The sequence below is a fragment of the Branchiostoma lanceolatum genome, chromosome 6 (assembly GCF_035083965.1).
Source record: "Branchiostoma lanceolatum isolate klBraLanc5 chromosome 6, klBraLanc5.hap2, whole genome shotgun sequence".
Taxonomy (NCBI): Eukaryota; Metazoa; Chordata; class Leptocardii; order Amphioxiformes; family Branchiostomatidae; genus Branchiostoma; species Branchiostoma lanceolatum.
In genome coordinates, this window is record NC_089727.1 from 13,124,718 (window position 1) to 13,151,316 (window position 26,599).

At 43.3% G+C, this 26,599-nt stretch overlaps 3 protein-coding genes across 5 annotated transcripts; all 3 read right to left on the reverse strand.

The window, feature by feature from the left end:
• Nucleotides 1–914: 914 nt before the first annotated feature.
• Nucleotides 915–6,181, reverse strand: LOC136436711 (uncharacterized). Its single transcript, XM_066430924.1, has 2 exons — nt 5,939–6,181; nt 915–5,361 (listed from the first exon to the last, which is right to left on the reverse strand). The coding sequence occupies exon 2, from the start codon at nt 5,359–5,361 to the stop codon at nt 4,615–4,617; it is 747 nt and encodes a 248-aa protein (XP_066287021.1). The 5' UTR covers nt 5,939–6,181; the 3' UTR covers nt 915–4,614.
• Nucleotides 6,182–11,509: 5,328 nt separating this feature from the next.
• On the reverse strand, nt 11,510–17,120 carry LOC136436712 (kelch-like protein 31). The gene is made up of 5 exons (XM_066430925.1): nt 17,072–17,120; nt 16,515–16,668; nt 13,635–15,101; nt 12,892–13,093; nt 11,510–12,354 (listed from the first exon to the last, which is right to left on the reverse strand). The coding sequence occupies exons 3-5, from the start codon at nt 15,084–15,086 to the stop codon at nt 12,149–12,151; spliced, it is 1,860 nt and encodes a 619-aa protein (XP_066287022.1). The 5' UTR covers nt 15,087–15,101; nt 16,515–16,668; nt 17,072–17,120; the 3' UTR covers nt 11,510–12,148.
• A 102-nt stretch (nt 17,121–17,222) lies between these two features.
• LOC136436713 (transmembrane protein 45B-like) lies at nt 17,223–23,153 on the reverse strand. Of its 3 annotated transcripts, none has more exons than XM_066430926.1 (6): nt 22,964–23,153; nt 20,276–20,512; nt 19,893–20,013; nt 19,218–19,327; nt 18,651–18,808; nt 17,223–18,306 (listed from the first exon to the last, which is right to left on the reverse strand). In XM_066430926.1, exons 1-6 carry the CDS (start codon nt 23,115–23,117, stop codon nt 18,121–18,123), a joined length of 966 nt encoding a protein of 321 aa, XP_066287023.1. In that variant the 5' UTR covers nt 23,118–23,153; the 3' UTR covers nt 17,223–18,120. The 3 variants fall into 3 exon arrangements, with proteins under 3 accessions (XP_066287023.1, XP_066287024.1, XP_066287025.1); XM_066430927.1 differs by lacking the exon at nt 22,964–23,153 and adding an exon at nt 21,441–21,838; XM_066430928.1 differs by lacking the exon at nt 22,964–23,153 and adding an exon at nt 21,184–21,331.
• Between the last annotated feature and the right edge of the window lie 3,446 nt (nt 23,154–26,599).

Here is a 26,599-nt window from a genome sequence, read left to right on the forward strand (position 1 = left end):
TATCTCACTGGACCCGCGGCACGTTGGCGACCTCGCTGCGACCGAACGATTTGACAGAGCTCTCAACGAATGTCATCGATAAAAACGTATTTTTAGTCATACTTGTACGTTTTGAATGATATTCCCATTATAAGGTCAAGGGTAACACAAATCCGATTTAGGACGCAGGGACGCCGCCACTGACGTGCCGTGGGTCCAGTAAGATATGGGCTTTACAATGGTATGATAGGCTGTCGTTTGCGGTCTCGTTTCTGTATGGTTTTATACTTCAAGTTCTGTCTAGAAAACAATCGGACACAAATGTTTAGGTGGATCATAGATTCCTTTCATCGATCCGACCTCATGTTAAAGTATTTGAGATGAAAGTTGTTGTTTTTTGTTCTTGATAGACATGATAGGATTAGTAAGGAAAGTGACGTCTTCCGAGCGATGGGCCGGCCGTGCACGAGTATTGACGGCAGTCAGGACAAGCGGAACTTGAGGGGTTAATCCTGAGTCACAAATGAGACCAAACATTTAGGAACTGCCCCCGGTATTAGCCAATGATATGACATGTGCAATCATTTGTATGGCTTCTTTAGTTGTCTGTGATGGGAGAATCTTTATACATATAGTCACCAAGTGCTCAAAACCTAGCGAGAAATCAACAAGAACTGAAACCTAGCGACCAGCACAGCACCTGGAGACCATGTCTAACGAAGTAATAGACGTTAAACAAGGACAACAACAACAACAAAATACATATCAGCCAACCTAACCGGTCAGACTGGGTGATATCGGGTGAGCACACTGACATACATGCTCGCAGTTACGAATGATGCAAGTACATTGTTGTATCTGTAGGCGAGGTAAGAGCCTAAGAGGTCGGAGGTTAAGGGTCAACGAAAGCAAAACAAACTGAACATAGACTGTGGTCGATAAAAGTATGACTTTTATTATATATATCGCAGTATATGTCCAAAAAGCTGAGCCTCTTGCGTCAATGTACGAGATTGTATTCTCGTCACTGAATGATTGACTAATGACGGTTAATTTCAACGCAAGGCCCTAAGGATACTTAATAGACACCAAACACCGTTCAAACACCTTATACTATTATCTCAGTCCGTAGGTTTCCGTTCATAGAAGAGAAACCACTCTGTACCTGAAATCATTGACAGTTGCAAAAGATACGACATTCATATACATTCTGTAGTTCGAGCCAAAGTCTATGTTTTCCCGCCTTGAAAGTAGTTCACTAGATCTGAGTCTCTGTCATTAAATTTCTAACATCTGGTCTTCAACGTTGTGCTCTTGCTTTCCTCCTTGAGGGAAATCGGGACGTGTTACCGGGGCAACTTTCGTCACCAATAACAGCGCGGCTAAGACGAGTAGGGCGTACGGAAATGTGTCGTCCAGATCACCGACACGGCGGAGATTAAACGCCCATATCAACAGGGGAGGAAAAGAAGCCACTGTCCACCGGAATTTACGACGGAAGACCAGCTCGACTGTGACGGTGACCAGGACGCAGATCGCCAGTAGAACCAGGTTCAGGGACACCACGGCGTCCGGACCGATGCCGATGTCTTGGACGAGCAGCGCGCTGACGAGCGTCGCGGTCTGGACGTAGTTCCAGGTCAGGTTGAAGGCTACACAGTTCTCCACTAGCAGGGCGTGACACACTCGGTGGCGGAGGGTCATTTGGCCGGAAACTTGCTTCTCGAGCACTCTGTGTGCAACGAGCAGATATCCAATCAAAAAGCACTGGTTGAGAACCTTCGCCAGCACGGCGTATGTCAAGTCCCTCACAAATAAAGTCATCCCCCAATCAGTCATCACACTCGCACCGAAGGTCCATATGACCAGCTCGGCTTCGGGGGGAACGTCATCCCAGGACTCTCTCTCGTACACCTTGGCCCAGTAGACCAGAGCCAGCGCTTTCCAGACGACACAAATGATGGTCGGGACATCCGACATCGCGACAGCAGTAGTTTTTCGATGCCTGTGCGCAGTTAAGGTCGATGCGACTGGTCGGCGCTACGATGCGGTTTGTGAAAGGTCGGAGTTCATTACATAATGTAAATCGTGAGATACTTGCGGTGGTTTTGTGTTCATGGTTTTGACGGTGAGCTCTCACCGCGAACTCCTAATCCTGTGAACGTGTGCACTGTCGTACTGCTGCACCATAGCCACAGTTATATTGTTTCATCGGCGAATTTAAAACACCGCGAACGCACGTCTTCTTTCCCTAATACCGCGAAATTGAGTTCCCGCGTACTTAAAAAGATTTGCAGTAAAGACTGGTTGAACAGTTTGTAACTTTGGTCCGGCATGTCTCAAAGCACATTTGTCAGCTGCAGGCGCTGATTGGCTAGTCGGGTGGGTGACTAATTATATGGACGGTGCCTGGTGTATGGTCAGCCTGAGGCTACTTGGAACCGTCAACCTCCTGAGGTGAGGGTCATGTCACCTAATCAACATTAACTCGTTTGGTTACGTAACGTTATGTCTTGTGGCTAGAAAATTGCACTTTTCTCTAGAATGCAGGACGGCTTGTATGCTACACTACGACGATGTCATGTTCCTTGGGCCCTTCACATTCGTTGTGCGACAAGGTTACGACATAAAAATTAAGGACATTATTTGAACAGTCCAAAACTCGGGTGTCGGTCCTGTCGCTGAAAAGCACACCATCAAAATATCGTACCATGTGTATGAAAAGAGTGAAGCTGACCTACGCGCTCAGTTCTACAGCGTTTTTGCCCGAGGATATGTTACTGAGAACAAAACATGCTATTGTCTACCAGACCTCTCCCTCAAGTTAGAAGAATTCGCCCGCATATAATCATTCACTCTATTTAGGCAGATCTATAATATCACTGCACATGCCTGAATCAGAGAGTGTAAATCGCTGGAAATAATCGGTGTTCACTCTGACATGTTATGTTGGTATGCAGTTGCGTAATATGCGTAGTATTTGTTGGTTTTAGCGAGGCTATGGCAGATCCTACCGTCATACCGTCAACGTTTCCATATCGTACGACAGAAGAATTTGTCCGATCACACACCCACGACTGTCCTAAGAATGTCTGCACTTTGTCGTACGCTTGTCGCACGTGTTGCACGCATGTAGCTTGTAGCTGGTATCTTGTATTGGTGATGTCAACGTTAGCTCTATAATAGTATAGAGTATAACTAGCCTATTTCATACGGAATAGAATTTTTTCGTATTTGATAGAGAGTTTGTGATTATTCTCAATGGATAAAGTTGGACGTCATCGATTAAAATGAATATGAATATGGACAGATGTGGATGATACAAATTGGGCTTGAATAGACTGAATGTGCGAGTCTAAAGTTTGTGCATGTGAAATATTTGCTAAATGTCTTCTCGGATGAATGTCCAGTTAAGTATTCAGTGAAAGTTACTTTTCTTATTTCAATAGAATCATACTGCACAGATGTCCGGGCTTTGCTGCAACTTAAATTGGATTGGTTGGAACATTAACAATTACATTGCAAAGAACCCTGGAATTGACAATCTACCATAAAGCGAATTTGATTTCATACAAGAACGGTTACCGTAACAAATTGCGCAGATGGAGATATTACATATCTCAACTTTGACTGGATCAAAAATAAAATAATACTCATCGCAAATTGCAAACAACCCCGCCCGGTATTATCTATAAACCATGGCCATAAAGCTAATATAGTTTCATACATGGATGAGGAACATAATGTGAATATGTACATATAGCATATCTCAACTTTGACTATATCACAAATAATAATCATTGCGAATTGCAAACAACCCTGGAATAATCAATATACCATAACACGAATATAATTTCTTACATGAATGTGGAAAATACCCTGCATATGAAGAGATTAGGAATTATAATGATCACTGAAAAGAACCCTCATTATCAATGTACCATACAGCAAATATAATTTCGAACATGAATCGTACACATTATAAAGAAAGACATCACATTCCTCACACTGACCGATAGTAATGATGTCAAAATCGCACAGGAGATCAGCTATCATATGAATACAGTACAGGGAGCTAGTAATGTGAACTATCCAAACAATGTTTCTAGTTCTAGCGCAAAAAATGGCTTGATACAGCATCTGACTGGTTTCAAAACTGCTCGCAGTCATAGCCTGAATTTCGAATTATGATATCAAAGCAATACATGTTAGAATTTGTGCAGTATGTTAGATTGTGTCATCTAACTATCAAATGAATACACAGTCGATATGTGAAATTCTACAGTCGATATGTTCTGTCATTTAGAAATAATACACAAACATCAAAACATTATATGATAAAATTGGACTCAAATATGAACATAGTTTATCCCCAAGCACCTGAATTTATTTCAATGTTTTTGTACATTAACAAGAAAACAGATACCTCACCTACGATATTTTCGGACAAATATACAAATATTTGTTTGACTGTCAATGTCATTATATCAGAGAAACTATAGTACATACATGCCTATTTCAGCTTCTCGTGAAAAGATAAAGTTTCATGAAACAAACAAAAATCCCCCCGATAGTAAGTTTCGTCATGATGTTACTAGAGCGACTTCAGCATTTCTTACTCGGTGCGGTTTTTATCTAGACCTCCAAAAGTTTTTCATCAGCATCTTCTTCTTCTTCTCCCATCCTTTCTACAACGCACTTATGATACTTGCATTTTTCCGGAGTAAATTTTATGATCACCAACAATGCGTTTACAACGAGTAGGACCCACACGATTCTACCGTCTAAGAATGACCGGTAGTAGAGAAAGGAAACCCACACTTGGATGGGGAAGTGCCCTGCTGCCGTCCACCGTAGCTTACCAAGGAAGACCAGCTCGACTGTGACGGTGACCAGGACGCAGATCGCCAGTAGAACCAGGTTCAGGGACACCACGGCGTCCGGACCGATACCGATGTCTTGGACGAGCAGCGCGCTGACGAGCGTCGCGGTCTGGACGTAGTTCCAGGTCAGGTTGAAGGCCACGCAGTTCTCCACTAGCAGGGCGTAACACACTCGGTGGCGGAGGGTCATTTTGAGCATGTCCTTCTCGGGCATGTCGTGAACCAGATACAGTAACACGCACAACAAGCCCTGGTGCATGACCTTGATCGCCACCACGACAGGGCCGTTGGCGGGAAGGTGTGGTATCGGCCATTCGACGAATTCCTGTAGACTCAAAGTTAGGACGACAAATTTAACTCTGATGTTGTGGTCGTCCCAGAAGCCTCCAATGGTAGTTAGGAGCCAGTAGATTAGGGTTATCGCTCTCCATACGAAACAGATCGTGTGGGGAGTACTTGAAATGGTAACAACCAGCGCCGCGATAAACTCATTGGCCATCTGTGTACGTGTGAAGGAAGAGAAGTGTCAAGGACTACATGGAAAGGTGTGTTTTCATAATACTCTTAGAATACACAGCGTCTCCGTTAAGCCACTATCACCTGTCAACAATAGCGTGATATCTGTTGATCGCCAGAGGGTCGCCGGATTTCAAAATTTGAGAGAGATTGGCGGGTTTTTTCGCCTGAAGATTTTCCCTGTCATGTCTGACTGGGCTCGGTGACCTGTGAACATCGGCCAGTGCCTGAAAATGTCGCAGTGATTGAGAATGCACAGGTCGTCCTGCTGCCGAAAATGTCCGAAGAGCTCACATACTCGTCCGATTTATGTCCATGACGCCGGATTTACGAAAATATTCTGTCTGTTATGACGCTCCAGGAAACTTCGCACCATAATGGCGGATAGTTAGACAACAGAGAGTAATTTTGTATCACATATGAATTAAACCGATAAGCTGCCGCGTGCTGTGGTAAGCTTTGTATATATAACAGTGAACGTGACTCGAAAAACACACGAAGCTACATGCCTATGTGTGAAAGAACCCAGTGCAGTGCGTTTAGTCACATTCAAAACGTACCTTTCCTGTGTTCAGCCACGCTGCGGGGACATCATACAGTCTTCAAGTCAAGAAGAGCTGCAAAACGGGTTCGATTGACCTTGGTATGATTATGCAAAATGACTTTGGCGTGTGCCAATATGAGCTGAGGGGGACAGATATCCTTTTTCAAACCCAACATGTATAACGAAATTAAAACAATACCCAGTGTTTATGAATCAGAGCCAACTGCAGATTTACTAGAAAGTAGAAGGTATGCACATGAAGTCGACGTAACACTTCTACTTCGAAAAAACATTTTGACATGGCCTTGCCGTGGGGACCAATCATATGCCTCTATTCCTACCAGGTATACAGACATATTTAAAGGTCATAAGCCGATGTTTGCCGTCGGTGTTAACTGTTACATAACACCTGGCCTGTGACTTATAATCACCCCATGTCTCCGCACACTTTGGGCGGTATAACATTGCTAAATCGTACTAAAGATCCGCTGGTCCGAGAAAAATTATGCAACAATTTCAAATGTCAGGGTTGAACAATCATTGGTTAGACTGCCTCATGTCTGCAACATGTCAAGTCTGCAACATGTCAAGTTATGTGGTAAAGGTGAACAATTGGTCTGGTGTCTGGTGGCCTCGCTGGTCTCAGTCTAGTGTAGGGGCAAGACTTTGGAGGTGTAAGGGGGGGGGGGGTAGAAAAGGTCGATCGACCTAGCTCGGTGGATACCTCTGCAGAGCTCTACAGACACTAACAGATCAAATCGATAACTGGCGTATTACCAAGTCAAATAAGAGCTCTGCGAACACTAACAAGTCAATTTGACAGTTGAAGTCACCGATTCATGTTTGCTGATAACGTTATAACCTCCATTAATCCGCCGGGTTACATAAATCCGCCCCTTTGAAAAAAGATTTAAGAGTGCAGCACCCTTAGCTATGCATAGTTATAGATATACATGAGTACGCCATACTGGGGCACGTTGGGTTCAACATATGTTCGGACGTATGGCGTCTGGGTGGCGGAATTATGTACCCTGGTGGAAATTTATTAGTAGATGTTATGTCTTAATTTGATTTCCAGCTTGGACATGAAGAACCCAAAAGGCTGCTTTAGATACAAATATTCTAAAAGTCTTATGTATCCTTTACAGGACCAAGGTGAAACCTCAAAGGTGTTTAATGAGTGTAAAATTGATAATAACACGAGCTGATTGTGAGGTCGGGTGAGATTTGTTACCTTTGTTGTTTTTTGACAGTCGTCCTTGGTAGCACAGACCGACCCTGACTGTCCATCACAGCGCAACCAAAGATGGCATGGCAAATAGAAGTTGGACGAATGAGAGAGTGACTGCATGGCCTTCAAATATTTGCATTTCGATGTTCTATTTTGCTTGTCCACCTTTTGACGGAGGTGAGCGGGACTATATGGGATCAGGCTAATGGTAAATTCCGCTCCATGGTAAAATCTGGCCTTCCTATGGGGTTATAGATTGTAGAATTCCACAAAAATAGGGTGAAAATCAACCTTGACCTTCGTCTTCCCAACACCTATCCACATACGAAACATCATCGTAATCCATCGCGCGCGCGCAGATACACAGCCACACACATGCACACACACACACACGCACGCACACACCCAAACACACACACACACACACACCCAAACACACACACACACAAACACACACACACACACACACACACACACACGCACACACACACACGCACACACACACACAAACACACACACACACACGCACACACACACACACACACACAAACACACACACACGCGCGCGCACACACACACACACACACACACACACACACACCCAAACACACACACACACAAACACACACACACACACACACACACACGCACACACACACACGCACACACACACACAAACACACACACACACACGCACACACACACACACACACACAAACACACACACACGCGCGCGCACACACACACACACACACACAAAACACTCTCCCCATCTTTAATTGAGATCATTGGCCAGGAGAGTCAGTCCACAGGAATGGTATATTATTTCCCCTTCACTGCTCGGGCAAATTGTCACCTATGGTGATCAAACTCTCCTGGCAAGAATGATTTAATGATGACGACCTTTCATACTTGTTCTTCTTACAGCTAAGGGTACAGGGTATAGTGATAATTTGACATATTGCACACTTTATCTTGCATAGTTTTGTATTGAAACCAGCGCAGTCTGCTAGGGACTAGGTAAAAGCCTAATTCGTCTCTACGGCATCGGTTATGTATAAAAGTTTACGTATCTAGGAATTCTAGATCTATTAACACATTGGAAACGAATTAGAATCACGACCTTTTATTAATTTCCAATGATATAGAATACCCTTAACCATGCTAGATGTATATCAATTGTAAGAACGCAACAAAACGTACCCCACTATGCTTCAATAGCCCCTATTGTAGATTCCGAACTACTATAAAGTCAATATTTTGGTCCTTTCTTAACATCATAAGTTTGTAAAAGTGTTGATTAGCTCGATGTTGTAGCTGAGCTTTCATTTACATGTACGTGGCAGACAGATCCGAAGTCTATGAGGTGGCGATCGCTGAGAGACCAAACTATCATCAGATCAAACGAATCTTCTTGATAAAAAATGCTGTTAGCTTTCATATCATACTTTTGCATCATAGATCATATTCAAGTTATAAAGTCATAGGTCTTGCAAAGCCAATTTTGGTCGCTCAGTGGACACCATCCATTGGAAAGGGGACCTTGGTGAAATCTATATGTATTAAATCAAACTGTTTGTAACATGTTAACATGTTAAGAGAAAAGCGCATCTGTATATGCCCATGCACTGTTCCTCAGACGTGTAAAATACCTTTGTCTTGATCAGGTTCATCCGTTTCTACTTCGTCCGGGAGAAGCTCTATGATAAACAAGGAGGAACACATGGCGCATGAGCAAATGATGAGTGATAGACTTGCTACAGCAGTGCCCCCAGCGACTACCATAACGAACCAAGGGATGCTTGATTGAATAAACGACATTTTGTACAAGCCGCACGCCCACATGAATATGAAGATGTACCCGCCAAAAGTGTAGCGAAGTTTCTCCGGGAAGCAGGCATGTTTGATGCAGATGAAGATGATGGCACACGCCATCAGTCCGGCGAGATGGATGAAACAGGCCTCCCGTATCCCTCCTCCAACCCTCAGCAACATCGTGGAGGTGAAATGGCCGGTAGCTTCCATAAACATCCAGGCAAGGTTGAAGGCGATGCCGTTCATCACCAGCAGGTGGTTCAAAAACTTCTCCGTGGTCGTCATCCGGGAACTTAGCTTCGCGAGCTTCTGATTGGCCATGAGCAGGCATGCGCACAAGAAGGCGATCGCGGTGATCTTGACCACCCCTCCCCATATGAACCAACCGGACATCATCAGATGGTCCCATAGGACGTAGCTGGCGATGTGTGTGCACGTCAGGAGAATTGGGAAAAGGATGCAGCAAACGTCGGGCTCTGGCTGACGGAGCATGATGAACAGATAGAAGAGAACGCAGAGAGATGTGAATATGGAAAGGACCTCGTCTGGGAGACTGGTCTTCATCAACTCTACGGCAACGGCCCCTCTAGATCTGCCACAGAATGACATCTGAAATATCAAATTCTTACTTCAGTAAAAGAACTACTATTTCATGTTATTAATTAAATTTCGAGGACAGCCAAACCCCGGGCACCGTAAAAAACACACCAGACTTTTCGAAAAGAGTAGGAGTTGCCCTGGGATGTGCTGGTCAAATTCGTACCCGCTCTGGCTTTCTTTATGGCTAGCACGGCAAAGTTGGCTACATGTCAATGCAAACAATAGAGAAATAGTGTAAATCTTGAAATGTTTATGAATGTCAGGCAGCGGATATGCCTTTCCATTGCATTACTACTGAACTACCAATTTGTTTCAACACGAACTAAAGGCACCGCATGTCCCCTTCTTCCGCGAAATTAAATTCCCATGAAAATGAATGAATTCACAGTAGATATATACATGAATCTAATCTAATCAATATCAGGAACAAACAGAATTTTCAAAATGCATCGTAGGTCTGTAGAAAGGTCAGAGTTCATGGTTCAAACCTGTTGGATAGGTTGCACTCCCTTCATAACAAAACATGTGACGTCATCGCGTTTGTTGACATGTATGATTGAACAAAAGTGCTGCGATGACTTAAATGGTAATGATGATCACTAGCGTTCTTTTTTAAAGCATCATTTTGCTGAAAGCTATGTTGGCATTGAAGTGAAGTGTTCAAAATAAAAGTACATCTGATGGGAAATTGATCTCATTCCAAGGCCATATAGAAGATGGCGACTTTTCTGCATGAAAGCCCTCTGTGTTTGTGGACATAATTCAAATTCAAACTTGTTCTCGTAACTAAAGCGGCGACGTGAAAGTGAGAGTAGATATTCTTACGGCCACAAACCAAAACACCTTGCCTTGTGAGCAATGAGATGTGGTCACTGATTTTAAAAGCGGTAAAATTCAACAACTCACATTTCCCTATGCCCTATGTCTTCGTATTTGTTAAAGATATCTCTTCCCGTATAGTGTTGATGACTGATTTGGAGTCAAGCTGCCTTCGGTTGGAATTTGTTCACTCGATACAATGTAGTGCCGTCCATACACCACTTGTCAATGCATCCAACAGATACTAGTAGCTAAATGACGAGAGCTGTATCCTGTCGAGGTCACTGTCCCAAGATGTGGGTGACTGATATTGTCTCCATGCCATGAAACGTAGTGACCCTGTTGAATATGCCCACTTATGTGAATCTGAGCGTCTGTTAATTGTGTCCATAACCTCGCTCGAGGGGAGAGAGACGGAGAAATGTCTGCGTCTGGCAAGGACACACGGGTTGTACAATACATCTACACATGTACAAAGAAGCGAGAAGACCTAGAAGTTGACTCTTACCCATCACTCTCGTCTACTATGTATGTTTAAGCTATGTATTGTATATATTTCACTGTACGTCACATGACGGTCTGAACCTAGCCCTCGGGGCACGAATGTATAATGATACGTGGAATAGTCTTTATTTGCATATTGGCTAAATGCACAGATGACCACACGTGGTCTAGCGGATACAAATTGTAAAACATGAGAAACTAAAATGCTATATTCTAACATTACAAAGTAGAAGGCAAACCAGGCTATGGACTATAGTTAATCTAATGTTAATCACCTAATTGTTTCTTCTCTATTTTTGAAACACTTGGAAACATAAGTACATACTTTGTCCACTATATGGCCCATTCGTACATGACATCAGGTATATGAAAGTGTCCCGTTTTGTCATTTTATAATAAAGGTCTTTCATTCATTCATTCATTCAATGAAACGTTAGGGCACACATCCCCCCACCCCAAATATTCCCAGCTTCAAAATTCAAAACAATCAATGGCGTCGGAATTTTGAAAAGTTGAATAACGCTCAGCAATTACCTGACAGTCTGTGTGACATATGTACTTATGAAGAGCTGTACTATCAATTAAGAAAAAAAATGAAGAACACATCACACAGTCCAGTTCTTCATCAAAAATGATTTAATGATGATGGCATTTAATACCTGTTCTCCTTAGAGCCAAGGGTACAGGGAATACTGATAATTTGACACATTGCACACATTGCCTTGCATAGTTTTGTATTGAATGAATTCGCCCATACGTTTAGACAGTAGTACAGTTGAAAGATGGCAAGATGGTCTTGTGGTTAAGGTTGTTGAGTTAGAATCTTAATTGCTTGCTTGCTTGTTGGTATTGTTTACCCGGTAAACTACCTCGAGGCGTACCGCACCAGGTTTACAAATACTGAACAGTACAAGCCCTATATCCGGATGTATTTATTTGATCCACTCACACCGGGAGTTCAAGAGCTCACCATGCTTAACGACAACAGTAGGGGTCCATCTTGGTGTGAGTGGATCAAACTTTACAGACCAGTTTATATCTTCTGTACAAAACTGTTGTGTTGTGACTAAAGGCGGTTTACAGGTTATTCAAAAGAAAGAAAGAAAGAAAGAAACACATTTACGCGGCATGTTGCATAGCAATGTACGGAAGAAACTTAAGGTAAATCTCCTAGCAAATCGTTAATTCTTTAAGCCGACCCGTTTTTCTGAGACGCAACCATCCGAGGGGTAGCGTATCAATGAATGAAATGTGTCGTCAAAACGTCCGACTGGCCCCTCCTATGGGCCCCACTTGGTCGGCTAGATGTTTCTCTACCCTGAACGGCTCTATGAAGGACCCGGGGACCATCATCTTGTACGCAGGCACGGGTCCGGGGTACCGCAGGGTGTTGCTGACCGTCCACTCACGGGCAGCTTCGTCGTACACCTGAACTTTGCTGACGTAGCTCATCTCCCCGGAAACTGGAAAACATTGGGATAGTGAGCAGATGAATGAATGGTATCTTTTTCGTTAAAATCAAAATGTATTGCAAGTTCTTGCTTGTATGGGAGTTCCAAGTACATGTAACATGAAATGACGGACAGACAATGGATAACAATATAGCATGTGGCTATTCTAGTCTAAATACTGACACTAAATGCTAACTTATTAGGTTCGACTTCTTATTTCCAGACAGTGGAAGATGTCTGGGTTTTGGGATATTAAGATGAGAATAGTTATCTTTTTGTATGCAAACGTGGATGAATTAGGATGGAATTTGGTGACCTCTTTAAACAGCTCATTTATTTTAGATAATAGTTAAAGTAATGGAGCAAGAGGCCGACATGAAAACAGAGGTGTAAGAGGTAAACTAAATTATAATTTAAAAAACTGTGTGCAGCAAGGAACAGACTTTCCCGCCAGACTCTGATTTCATGTTGATCGTCCAGTAGAGCATTATCATAAGAGTTGAATTTGAGAACCATTAAATCTAATCCTTATGGCATTAGTATACTTACATGTACTCTGATCACCCCCGAGAATTGTCATTTTCCCTTCGACGACCAGGGCGCTGCACAAGCCGGCCGGTACTCTGAGAGGCTCTATGAAGCTCCACTGGTCCTGTTCGGGACTGTAACACTCCACAACGTCTAACGGCTCGTTATGGGTCCGCGAGAGGGACGTGTATCCTCCTATGGCGAAGATCCTACCACTGTACACCTACAGATGTGAATGAATGAATTGCATTGCTTCACAAGTGTATAAGATACAACGTATTGCAACTTCTTCTATGTAAAATTCTAGAATACCAAAATCTATTCTACATGTAATGAAATAACACGAACAGCTAGCTAACTACGTTTTCTTTCCGGCAAGTCATGGAAAATAAAATCTTATTTCCAACCCAAGAGAGCTAGCGGGTGGATCAACCGAATCTTCAACCCAAAATCCGAATCCTGCCTTCTTCTGGTGAAGGTCACGTGACCTGTACCGACCAATCCGGGCCAGTCATCCTGAATAAGAGTCCGGACGAGCCTGCGCTCTTGACAGTCTAGTATTGGAAACGACTGAGCTTACTCTTTTTCTATAGAATGATTTTAGAAATTGGCTAAAATGGCTGCCCAACTATAAGGACCAGGTATTGTGTATTTCATATGGATTTTGGCGGTTATTTCACACAAAGCCGTAATATTTTTTAGCGCAGCGCCACCCTGACCTTGGTGCTGAAAGTGTTGTCCAATAGATAACACCAGGTACTCACCTCCATGGCATGGGAAAACCTTGCCACGTGCATGGCGCTTCTCTCCAACCACATGTCCGTGAGAGGTTCGTAGCAGTAGACCGTGGCCGACATGGTTGGGATACAGGACATGTTCACGTTCAAGGTCAGCGAGAAGGCCGCCTCCGTGCGTTTGATCCACCCGCCCGACACGTACAGCCGGCCGTTGTACACGCAGGAGGCTTGACATCGCCGACCGTCGGGAATCTCCGAGCAGGGCCACCACAGGTTCTGTATGGGATCAAACCGTTCGACTGACGACAGAATGCTGGTGTCCTCGTGATCTTCGTCCCCTCCGACGGCGAATAGGTTACCTTCGATTGCGTCCATGGAGAAGCAGCTCCTTTTGGTCGACAAGCTCGAGACTTCCCGCCATTTTGCAGTCCGCAGGTTGTAACAGAAGGCCGCGGCGGACCACCGGTCGTAGCCGCGCGCCTCCTTGTCCCACTCCCTCCCTCCGACGACGTAAATCTCGTCGTCCAGCACGGCTGCGCAGTAGTTCCTCCTCCTTATGGGGATCTGCGTCATCTCGTACCACGGCTGGTCTCCGTCAGGCGACCTGACGTCACAGAAGCTGACGCATGTCCTCTGGACCGCGGGCCGCTCGTTATACATCAGTCTGCCTCCCACCGCCAGAACCACCTCTCTCGACGCTCGGCAGATCGTGGAGTCTCTAATAGTCTCCACTGAGTCGTGTCGCCTAGCAACCAGTTCGCCTCCCAGTGGTCTCGTTGCCGGGATACCAAAGTTGTCCTCTGCCGGGATACTGTCGATGTTTAGGATGCTGGAAATTTCGTCCAGGTACTCACTCCTCTTCGGATCTCCTGCCACCCATTTGTCCGACATTTCACAGAGCTCTCGGTCGGTGGCTTTGACCCAGTCGTTTGAGAGTAACACAATAAGTTGATCGCAGGACAGTTCCAAAAAGTCGTCTGATTGCGACGCTTCGATCAGGTTGTTGGTCACGTGGTTCTCTGCGAAATCCTTCAAGTCGTGCAGGTTCAGCGCGCAAGCCAAGTTCCAAATCCCGATGCAGTTTTTCATGTGGATGTTTTCTCTTAGATAAGAACAGCACATGTCAATCACCGCGTCCACCTGGAGATAACAGGCAGTCGACAACACGTCTTCTTTATTCTCGTCGTTCAACGTGAGATCTCCGCTGTACAGGAAATCCAATATGGCGGCGAGCCCTCTAGCGGTCGTGCCGTGCATTTCAATCGTCGTCTCCTCTTTTTCTCTCAGGTCTATCGAAAACATTGACCTGAAGTAGGGGCAGCATGCGGCTAGAAGTGTCTTGTGTGATCTAAACTCCCGGTTTTCTGCCACCAGACATACGTCACTCAGCAGCTCGGTATGGTAAAGTTCCCTAAATCCGGAGAGTACCGAGGCCCCATGGGACGCCAGGGAAAACTTGCGTTCGTTGACCTTTTCCATCCTTCTTCTCTCCACCTGTAGAGATTAAAGATCAGTGTTATACAAATATCATAAAACATTCACTTGCGGACGACCAGATGACGACATGGATTTCCTTATATAGAAGCATACTAGTAGTGATTAAGATGAGCGTGTTCACTGTGTTTTCTTGTAGATTGCCATTCCCTCGGCATATGCTCGAGGTGAAACGGTCAACTTAATACTTCGATGATGATAAGAGATATATTTGATAGGTTAGGCTCGACGGATCAGGACTGTAGCATCTGTAACATTGCTAACCATTTTGCCACATCGGTAGGAATATATTTACAACGCGATGAGGAAACTTTGAGTTGCTGTGAACATGGTTTGCCGAGTTCAGTAGAAAATCCGTACACGTAATCTATTTCCCGCGGCCCGGGATATATTTTATTGCAAATTGATGTGCAGATAGGAAAACTATTGAAATATGGGTACTGCTATTGAATTCAGTTCAGTTAGATCATTCTTTAAAGCTAACCGTACCGTCTTTGTCCTAGTTTTTGGTTGCAATGGCGTCGGGTGTCCCCCAAATAACCGCCATGAGATCACTTCTCTTCCCTTTGTACATGAATGACCTACTTACCCACATTCGTTGATTTTCTAATGAATGGCCTTCAACCATCGATACATTACTACTGTAACTATAGACCTGAACACATTGCAGAGCTGGTACCACGGGGTTGCACATGACAAACAAATGTCCCCACATGTAAATATTTACCGGTTTTTCAACCTGCAAACAAACAAGCCTGATCCACCCATGGCACGGTGTCACATTACAACACAACTACGATCACCATATACATTTCAATAAGATAAACACAGACTCACGGAGGAAGCCAATGGAAGTACCTTAAAACTATTATGTCCTCTTTCCAAATCGCATAGTACTTACTCTATATATGGTACTGTGCGCGGAAAAACCGGCTTTTCCGCCACATGATTGATTGACAATTTAGTACTACTGCTATATATCAAACTGCACGGTACAATTACCATGGACAGAAAGTTCACAAAAGGGGCACTGTTTTTGCTTAGTTATAAACAAAACAAAGGGCCAAATACCCAGTCTATTTTTGCACAGGGCAAAATTTCCTCGCTGACGGTATTACCATGTGACTAAAACCATTCGCCGGTATGGCCAAGATATGGAAACACATAGTCATATATCAAACTTGCAATCGGAAAATCTAAATTTGAAAAAGATTTTTGAAACGCTGATTGAAATACCATCGACAATATCGACATTTAAAGCGTACATGTATACAATACACATCATCATGTGACATGGTTGTCGAGTCTACAAAGTGGGGACCAGGTCACATACGGCACTAGGGAATTGACCATACAATACTGTAATTTGCCACAGGAAAATTATCAAAGTACTTAGAAACAGTCACCCCCTACCTGTGCAGTATTGAGTCACAAGACTGGCTTTTTCATCGTTTTCACACGAAACGGGTTCCGGTTGTGTTCAGATAAAGAGGTCAACCGGCGGTTGGGCAGCCATGGATCCAAAGAAGGGCGCAGTCTCCGACTCAACCAGAAATAGCCGCGGTAACTATGGGAAGAATGCGGATCAAATTTGCACATCGGATCAGTTGTCGTGTAGTCTATTTTGGTTTTGGAATACCATTTTCCGCCAAGGAAGCCATATGTACTATTTGTGCAATGAAAGTGAAAAGGCTGAAAGTTGGCTGAAGTGTTTGCAAAAAGCATACTGTGTAGTACGATATTTTACAAAATTTGGCTCATAGATTAGATGTCTACAATTCGACGGCATCGGAAACCCTTTTCAGTTCATGCAAAAACGGAACGGAAGCGGAACTTGACAGTACGTCATACTGGCCCGAGAGGTTATTATATTGAACAAAGCTAAGTTTTTCAACTGTGATTTAACTGTAGCCATATGACAGACACAAGGGGATAACAGCGGAGTCTAGCAGATTGAATGCGAACTGCACCTTAAAGCCACTGCTCTTCACTGCTCATTTCTATGTATGGACGATTGACTTTAATGTACATAAGACTGGCTCTAGTACCGAAAAGGAAAAAAAAAGAATATAAATCAGTTAGGAAAAAATCGACTTCATATAGAGACGAAGTAGACAACACTTAGGTAAACACGTAACAATACAGCTTTGTGTATTTGGTTAATTCTGGAACAACTCGGAAGTAACGTATTTACAAATCATTAAGTTGTCAAAGTTGTTACTAACAAGTACACAAAATGTAGATTCTACACACTGGATACTTAAAATCACATTTCATAACAAAGCTTGCTTACAAACACTCAGTTACAATCAACGTGTGATTATACAAATACACATCAATATTCAACGAACATAATTCTAATCCACATACAAAAATTCTTTTAACTATCGGTTTTTCTTTTTCCGAAAGTAACTAATACTCAACAGGACATAACATGACAGTTCCACATTTTATCCAATGAGCGGCACTTAAACGAACGGAACTTATACTATTATTTCGATCATATAAGATTGCTTTATTTGTGTAGGAAGAACAATCACGTATACTCAAAAGGTGTTCTACCAAAAGGATTGTCACCGTGGTATCAAGATCTGGCTTCAAAACATATCACATCATTACATACATCAGAAAGTTTGTAGAATCAAAATGTATGATACAATGTTTCGTTGTGAATGGGGGGCACCCTAGCTATCTAACGCAGGGGTTCTGCAGTAATTTCTGAAGACAGACCCTTCTCATCTGAAATCAGGCGTTGGGCTGTGAATCCGCCTTTTTTTTCTGGCGCTCGGCCATTCCATAAAATGTTACGATTGCGTAGCTTGTATAACAGCCCTCGGCGTAACACACGAGCGCTTTGTTACGCTGAAGGATCTGTCACACCTAACCTTTGCACATCTAGCTGTATTAAAGCGTTGTTTAAAGCTATCAAGTGTGTGGCAACGAGCTCCACTCTCTGATAGTTCCAATAAAAGCAAATTTGGGATCGATAACTCTAGTTTGAGACTAAGACTGCTCGGTGTTATAGCCCCCTTGGGAAGCGGTAGCCCCGCTTGACGAACTGATGGACGATGGTGTACACGACGAAGAGGAGCCCGATGTTGCCTAACAGATGCCAGCAGAAGGCCAGGGGCAGGAACATGAGGGTACCGTGTGAGTCCAGCTCCCATCTCCGGGCCGGGTCCAGCGGGTACAGGACACCCGCCACCTAGGGAGCAAACAAGGGGGGGGGGGATTAGGTTCTGTACATAGTCCTCTTTGGATATAAAATCCTTATGACTATATATACCCCAAGGCAGGGGGTGACGCTTCTGGCTTTTTTGTTCCTCTCTACATCCTCTCTCTCTTTCAGTCCCCTTCTCATTGTTTCTATCTCTCTCAGAGTCCCTCTCTCTCTCTCTCTCTCTCTCTCTCTCTCTCTCTCTCTGTTTCTTTCTCCGTCTCTCTCTCTCTCTCTCTCTCTGCGTGTGTGTGTTTGTGTGTGTGTGTGATGTTTCCATTATGTTATTATAAACAACACAAAAAAACTTTCCTACTTAGCTATTCCCTTACCTGCCAGAACCAGGTCCCCTGCAGCATGACCAGTACCGAGAGAAGCAGAGGTAACAGCTGACTCTCCGGTAGACACGCCCACAACATGGCGGCAACCGCAGCTCCAAATATGGCGATAAACAGGAGCTGGTGGAGGCGATCTTCAGCCTCTGACGCTCCTGCACGGGGAGCAGAATACATGCTCCATTCGTGGTATATGTTTGAACAACACTACATGTATATGTTTATACATTGACCCACACCTTCTTCATGCTTATCTTTTTATGATGAGACACTGCAAAGTTTGTGAGGAAGAGATCGACAAGCACTCACACACAAAAATGAGTTCGAAGATCTCAGGCCTTCGTGAAAGTTTCTAGTATGCCTTGTCTGATTGTAGTTCATTAGTGATGCAAATAAGGTTGTGAGTATCATTATATGTCACCATTGATCACTTCCTAACACTCTAAGTGACTAGTATGCAAAACATAACTGCAAAAACACAAACAGACGGACAAAAAACGATACCTCCCTACAAGGAAGCAACACTGAAGAAGGAAAATGGTATCAAAACTTTGCACATCTTACCTTCATGGTAGAAGAACAAGTAGGACTCGATAAACAATGCCAGACTGATAAAAAACTTGTCACTGTTTGGTGGGATCGGTGTCTTCACTCTGACCAAGATGTCCACAAGCCTGCACAGACAGGAATTATAGTACAAGTACTGTCAAACGTCTGATCGAGCTTCAAGCAATGGAAGGTTGATCATAATCCAAACACATCATACAACACATCACATTTGTAGATGTTGTCCCCTCTAACGGAATGTTATGCGGTACTTGATACAGCGTTTTGAAATACGTGTATCATAATGATAATGATAACTTTATTGCACAACAATATTAATTGTACTTTGTATACGGTTCAACTCGCTGAGTATGACCATGTCATGTATGCATACGTATGTAATTGTTCAAGGTACAAAGCATGGCATCTTCTGGTACATTACTACAGTGTGTAGTATTGGATGAGAATTGGCTTTTACAATCGTTGGAGGATTATCATATATTTGTTAAACAGATTAAAAGCCCCCCCTTCTGTTTCTGTACAAGCTATCGCAGGCATGATCTTGTTGACGAACCCATTGACTTTGGAAATGTGCACATGCAGGTTTGCAGATCTACCACTGCGTCTAATGTATGGGGCTTCTTGACTGAGAAGACGTCTTCCCACACCAGTAGCATCTTAGTTACGACTCACCCCGAGAAGAAGAAGAACGAGTACATGGTGACGAACTGCCAGTCGGATTGCTCCACGAACTCTCCTGTGACCGGGTCGCGAAGCCTCCAGTGGGCACCAAGTGACATCTGACTTAATATTCCTGCATCATGAGAAAAAAAATACATATCTATGTATACATGAATGATTTTTTTCAATTGAATTTGCCAAATACAGAGATGCAAGGAGCATGTCAGAATAGTCAAAAGATAGTCTGTTTGTCAGGATCAGTCGCGATAGTCGACATAAACCAGTCAAGCATGCAAGCAAGCAAGCAAGTAAGCAAGCAACCAACCAAACTAACAAGAAAACAAGAAAACAAACAAACAAACAGACAGACAGACAGACAAACGGAAAGGCTTTACCTATGGTACAAGCGATGATCTTGAACATGGGGTCCATGGAATAGAGGAGGAAGCCCAGTGTACGCTTGGCACATCCCTGGTGATCCCTCCATGTCTTGTGTCTGGCAGGCTGTTTTCCCTGAGCATGGAGCCTTTCCAGCGTGAAGAAGCAGTTCTTTACGGCGTACCAGAGCCCGAACACGAAGAAGAACGCTCCCAGGACGGCGTGGCTTCCAAACGTCCCCGACTCCGGAGGGGCTGTAGACGAAGATATCAATACAATGTCTCGGTGATATCATATGTAGATATCCAAACTATAGCATGTATTACTGTTTCCTTGAAATCATGTCAAATATCAATACAAAACCTTCTCACAGTAAACTGACAATGCCTAAGCTCCATGTTATCAAAGACTCTAACGTTACCTACGGCACGGCGCTTTGATGTCGAACATTGTGTTTCTTGATTATCTACTGTTTTCTGATTGGTGCAGCATCCGAATGGCTCCGGTTGTCGACAAAAGCGGTCTCGAGAGCCATCAGAACACGGTAGCGACCACGGAAACAGCAGACATTCAGAAAAAAACGACAGGTGTAGCTCGCGTCTGCTTTATGGCGATAAGGTAGTACCCATGTCGCCTGTTCGTAACCTGTGAGCCTTTCTGAATCACTCGTTTATTCCGGACATAAGCCATACCAGCCGCTACAGATGTAATCTCTCGGGGGATCAAACTAGAAATAATCCTTGGTCCAAATCCAGGATTAGTCTAAAGGTCGCACGGATCGGACCCCGATGCAGTGCAAAGGCAAAATGTCAAACCATCCTCTGACGTCGGCTGTGTGAAAATAGAATCGTGTTACAACTACTACGGATCATGTAAACAGTCAATATAAACCAGTCTTTTCAACGTTTAGAAAGAAATGTCCAACCGTTTGTTAGCATTTGTCACGGATATATAATGTTATCGGTATTACACAAGTGCGTAGACACTTGTCTGTGGTCTACAGACAAAGGGAAGTAGTATGTACGCATACGTTGATATACAAAATTGAAATCTGAATATGAGTTGGTCAACCGGTTTCACTCTAACAAGCGTAACACACCAGCTTCACCGAACAATCTGTCACACCTAAACCATCTATACCTAACTCTGTCATCTGAAGCTATCTAATAAAAATGATCCTACCATGTTTGATGACACCATGTTCCATTCTGCAATTGTAGTACCTCTCAGGAAAAACGAATTTGTTAAACCGGCTCCCATCCCATAGACTATTCACCATATACTCCGAGTTAACTGTCTCCCATATGCGTGCGTTTTGTCAACTCCCTAAGGCGTTTTGTTTGAATGAAGGCAATTACAGGGAAATTGACCTTTCAAAAACACAGTGCTGTTGCCAAGCCCCGCACAAATGTCTGTACACAGGCGGTAACATTTTAACCCGAGCATATGTAAGAAGGGAAGAGCGTAAATTGTTAATGGTTTCTGACAGGCTACCCTTTCGTCTAACGGAAGAACGGCGTAGTCCGAAAACACCCTCCTCCCTACGTCTGCTTGAAGATTATCTAGACATGCTAGTAGATTCGGAGGAAACTTTGCACCTCGTTTCGAGATGTCAAAGGTCATATGTGTTCTACCAGCATTGGTCACGACCTTTTCCAAACACCTTTATATTGGAGACTTCATTTAAATGTTTGTACTGCATTTACCCCAATGTTGGTCTCGTTTGGGACAGGAATGTGGTTGTTCAACGTCTAAAATTGCTGCAATTTTTGATAAGTACACGGGGATTAACTGAGTGAGTCGAGCTGTTTATGCACTGATCACTAGGCTAAAACAACACATGTTGATACATTACAATGCCATCAGATAACATTTAAAAAATGTATGGGCGTAAAGTTACGACATCTACATGTGCGTTTCGTCATTGTTTTCAGATGACCTTGGATGACTCAGTTTTGCGTGAGAGTCGACTGTTTAGTACTCAGACGGATGAACTCACGGGACGAATTCACTACCATCATGGCGGACACAGTGTTTGTTTAACTCTGGGTATTGTTTTACGGGTCGCCGAGCATTGTCTATAGACTTAGCTTGTTCCTAGTTACCATAGACTCGTCGTTTTCTGTCAATAAACTCGTTAACTTGCCACTATCCGGGTCTATTAAAGGGTTACCAGTATCCGATAAGTCTATGTGGAGGGTTGAACCGACAGTACTACTGTTACGCAATTGTTGAGGGGTAGAGTGACTGGGATATGGTGCCAAGACAAACAGGTGTGGGTTTCTGAAACGAAGCTCGGCATTCTTCACATGATAACACCCCGAGGCACCAGCCTAGGAGGTCACGCGGAGGCCTTTGTAGTGGATTCAAAGTTGTCAAAACGAATCGTTTCACAACGAATCGTTCTGCCTGAGATTCAGACGGACCATGGAACTCTAACCTTCTACGTAGTGGAATATAGATATGCGTATTGAATCCACCACTCATAAACAACTTTATTGATACCATAATATCCCCTCCCCACCGAGTATCCGACATCGTTACAGATAGCCTATTTGGGATGATGTACCAGTACAAGGAAACGGATAGAACTGCACAACTGATAATTTGATACGTGATGAGCTCACCATTGAAATACAACTGATTTCAGTTAACGTTATATTCACCCACCCCTTCTTCTTCTGTTCTACGCCCCTATAGTTTACCTTGTATGACATCCGCAGTGTGGGCCATTGAATGGTCATGGTGTCCGTGGTCCATGGTTGCCGCGTGTCTACTTCTCCACGGAAATCGGTACAGCAGAAGACAAATATTCCTGAGACGGTGTCCCGCTGTGTGTGTGTGTGTACCCGCAGGCATTACCTGTACCCAAGGTAGGGTAATGTTTAACCTGCCACGCCTCACGGTAAACAACAGACCTGTCACCGTGGCGGTCACGTGACGCGTTTTGAATAGACCGCCAGAATGTGGCACTGCAAGGTACGATACGGTTGGGCGGGTTCAACTTTCTGCCATCGCTGAAATAACAAGAGAATGCACCTAGCGATATTCATAGCTCTCAACACTGGGTTTGTCTGTGGCAGGTTCATTTTTGGTCTGAAAAAAAAGGATCCATCTGTGCTTAACGCCTGAAAAAACACTCCCATTAAGAAAGGACCTTTTTCGACAGAAGGCTGAGCTGGTGTCTGGTGTCTTTCGTGGCTAATACCATGGCTTATGGACAGAGGAGCACAAGGGCTATTAAGTAACTGTACTGCTGTTGTTTCTAACGTTGGCTATTAATTAGGTGATGATTGACATATGACAGACGCACACAATGCTATATTGATACTTACTACTTTACTGCCCCACAACTGTGCAAGAAAACTTGAGAGAACTCTTTCGCTCATAACCACATAGGATGATGCGTGTACATGAGTTACTTCCCTAGCGGTCAACTTTCAACAATCATTATCTCCATGAAAAAAGGCTTTTTCATGAGATACTGTTTTGCTTGCGTTTGGTGTGTGTGTATGTATGTGTCACCGGACGCTTAAAGTCGCCATAACTGTAGAACCTGTACATGGATTGAAATGATTTTTGGTATGTGGGTGGGTGTCAGGTGGAGGAAGGTCAAGGTCGATTTTGGGCTTCCTGGCATGTGTGACTGGAACTGCAATGGCGTATTTGTTAAATCTTAAATGTAGAAGAACTGAAGAGTGGTTGGACAGATCGTCATGTTCTTTGGTACACAGGTAGGTTAGACCAAGTTGTACACACTTAAGTGCAAACTATGCAAATGAGACCGAATTTGCATAAGTTAGGAGGTAAATCGTTTGCATGTGTGTCGTCGGATGCTTAAAGTCAGCATAACTGTAGAACGTGTAGATGGATTGTAATGATATTTGGTATGTGGGTATGCGCTGGGAGGAGAATGGTCAAGGTCGATTTTGGGCCCCCTGGTTTGTGTCCCTGGAACTGCAATGGCCTATTTGTAAAAATGTTCTAAAGGGGTTTAACTGAAGAGAGGAACAACAGATTTTCATGTTATTTGGTACGCTGGTAGGTTGGACGGAGATGTACACACTGAAGTGCAAATCATGCGAAGTTATTGTGTTTGTGTGTGTGTGCGCGTGTGTGTATGTTTGTGTCACCGTGTTTGTATGTATGTGTCACCGGACGCTTAAAATCAGCATAACTGAAGAACGTGTGGATGGATTGAAATGATATTTGGTATGTGGGTAGGTGCTGGGAGGAGAAAGGTCAAGGTCGATTTTGGGGCCCCTGGTATGTGTCACTGGAACTGCAATGGCGTGTTTGTAAATATTTTCAAAGGAGAATAACTGAAGAAAGGAGCGACAGATTTTCATGTTATTTGATACGCAAGTGGGTTGGGCAGAGATGTACAAACTGAAGTGGTAATTATGCAAATTTGGACTGAATTTGCATAAGTAATGAGGAATATCTACTTCTCCATTGTGGGTATGGGCTTTGAGGTCACACCTGTTGAATCCATTGGTCTCTTATCTAGGGCGAGTATTCCCCAATTCCCAACAGCTGGTGGTTCCGCTGCCCAAATCCAAGTAGATGTAAGGGTGGTAACTCTACTAATGGTGTTGCAGAAAGTTATATGTACCTTTTGTTTCATAGTACGGATGTTATATTTAAAATGTAGGTACCTTTAGAACAGGTCAATACACCTGACAATAATTTATGCTAATGAGGACCTAATTCGCATAATTTATGCATAATCGTGTATTTCCCTAACCGTAAAAGCTGTGGCTGTCATATGTGAGATGTAGGTACCACAAGGAAAGGTGAATACACCTGGACATAAATTATGCTAATGAGGACCTCATTTGCATAATGTATGCAGAAACTTGTATTTCCCTTACCATAATAGCTGCAGATATCATATTTGAGATGTAGGTTCCTTCAGGAAAGGTTAACACACTTGTCCATGAATTATGCTAATGAGGACCTCATTTGCATATTTTATGCGTAAATGTGTATATCTCCTACCGTAAAGGCTATGGATGTCATATTTGAGATGTTGGTACCATAAGGAAAGGTAAAAAAGCCTGGCCATAAATTATGCTAATGAGGGCATCATTTGCATAATTTAGGCATATCCCTTGCCGTAAAGGCTACGGATGTCATATTTCAGATGTAGGTAATTTTAGGAAAGGTGAACACACATGGCCATAAATTATGCTAATGAATATCATTTGCATAATTTATTCATAAATGTGTATTTTCCTTACCGTTAAAGCTACGGATGTCATATTTTAGATGTAGGTACTTTTAGGGAAGGTGAATACACCTGTCCATAAAATATGCTGATGCGGACCTCATTTGTATAATTTAGGTATAACCTTGTATTTCCCTTACTGTAAAGGCTACGGATTTCATATTTGACATGTAGGTACCTTTATGAAAGGTCAGAAAACCTGGCCATAAAATATGCTAATGAGGAGATTTTGCATAATATATGCATAACCCTTACTTTAAAAGCTACTGATGATATATTTCAGATGTAGGTGCCTTAAGGAAAACTGAACACACCTGACCATGCTAATACAGACCTTGTTTGCATAATTTATGCAGAAACTTCAGGATTCCCTTACACTACAGTAAATGCTAAGGGCGTCATATTTGAGGTGTAGGTAACGGGAGGGGAATATCCTGCATTTTCCCGAAAATGTTGCCTTTCTAGGTTCTATTACGTGGATACCCTCTGGCACACAAAACAAAACAACCAGCGGCAACAACAAATAACTAGGGAAAATAAACACATCTCATATAAAAACAAATTTCATGGAGATTTTGGGTCTTCGGACTCTTGTTATCAGTGTGGTGACATCAGTACAAGAAGCATGGTTGATGATGCAAACAGATCTATATTCGTCACATTTCAAGTTAAAGAATAAACAAATCAAAGCCAGCAAAATCAATAGGACAAAGAGGGATTTCAGCCGTGTTCAATTCTTACGTCTGCTCCTTTCAGCGCTTTGTAGATGGGCATAATCATAGTGTGAAACAGAGACTATTACCGTGGCATAATGTCGGGTACTGTATTAATGCACTGTAGTACTCGCAATACATGCCAGAAGTCGCTGTGAGACCGTCGGCAACCCACAAAGGCCTTGTCATGAGTGTTTGAAACCATACTCATACAAACGAACTAAGCGTTTTTCATTCAACCTAAATGACCTATTTTTATGGACATAGGTTATAAAGGGGAAGTATCATTTGTGCGATTTTAGTCGACCGCTTTTGTACTTTTGTGCGATGTTGGTTATGTATTGCAGCACGTTCTGGCTAACGTGTGAGGAGAACGATAGAGAACGCGAACTGCACAG

Excerpts from the sequence above, each read along its gene's own strand:
- LOC136436711 (XM_066430924.1), bottom strand. The coding sequence starts at position 5,361 with ATGGCCAATGAGTTTATCGCGGCGCTGGTTGTTACCATTTCAAGTACT.
- LOC136436712 (XM_066430925.1), bottom strand. The coding sequence starts at position 15,086 with ATGGAAAAGGTCAACGAACGCAAGTTTTCCCTGGCGTCCCATGGGGCC. Across the intron at positions 13,094-13,634 it reads GGTTTTCCCATGCCATGGAG|GTGTACAGTGGTAGGATCTT; the intron begins GTGAGTACCTGG and ends TCACATCTGTAG. Across the intron at positions 12,355-12,891 it reads CGGGGGTGATCAGAGTACAT|TTTCCGGGGAGATGAGCTAC; the intron begins GTAAGTATACTA and ends AATGTTTTCCAG.
- LOC136436713 (XM_066430926.1), bottom strand. The coding sequence starts at position 23,117 with ATGCCTGCGGGTACACACACACACACAGCGGGACACCGTCTCAGGAAT. Across the intron at positions 20,513-22,963 it reads CACTGCGGATGTCATACAAG|CCCCTCCGGAGTCGGGGACG; the intron begins GTAAACTATAGG and ends CTTCGTCTACAG. Across the intron at positions 18,307-18,650 it reads AGGGGACCTGGTTCTGGCAG|GTGGCGGGTGTCCTGTACCC; the intron begins GTAAGGGAATAG and ends TTTGCTCCCTAG.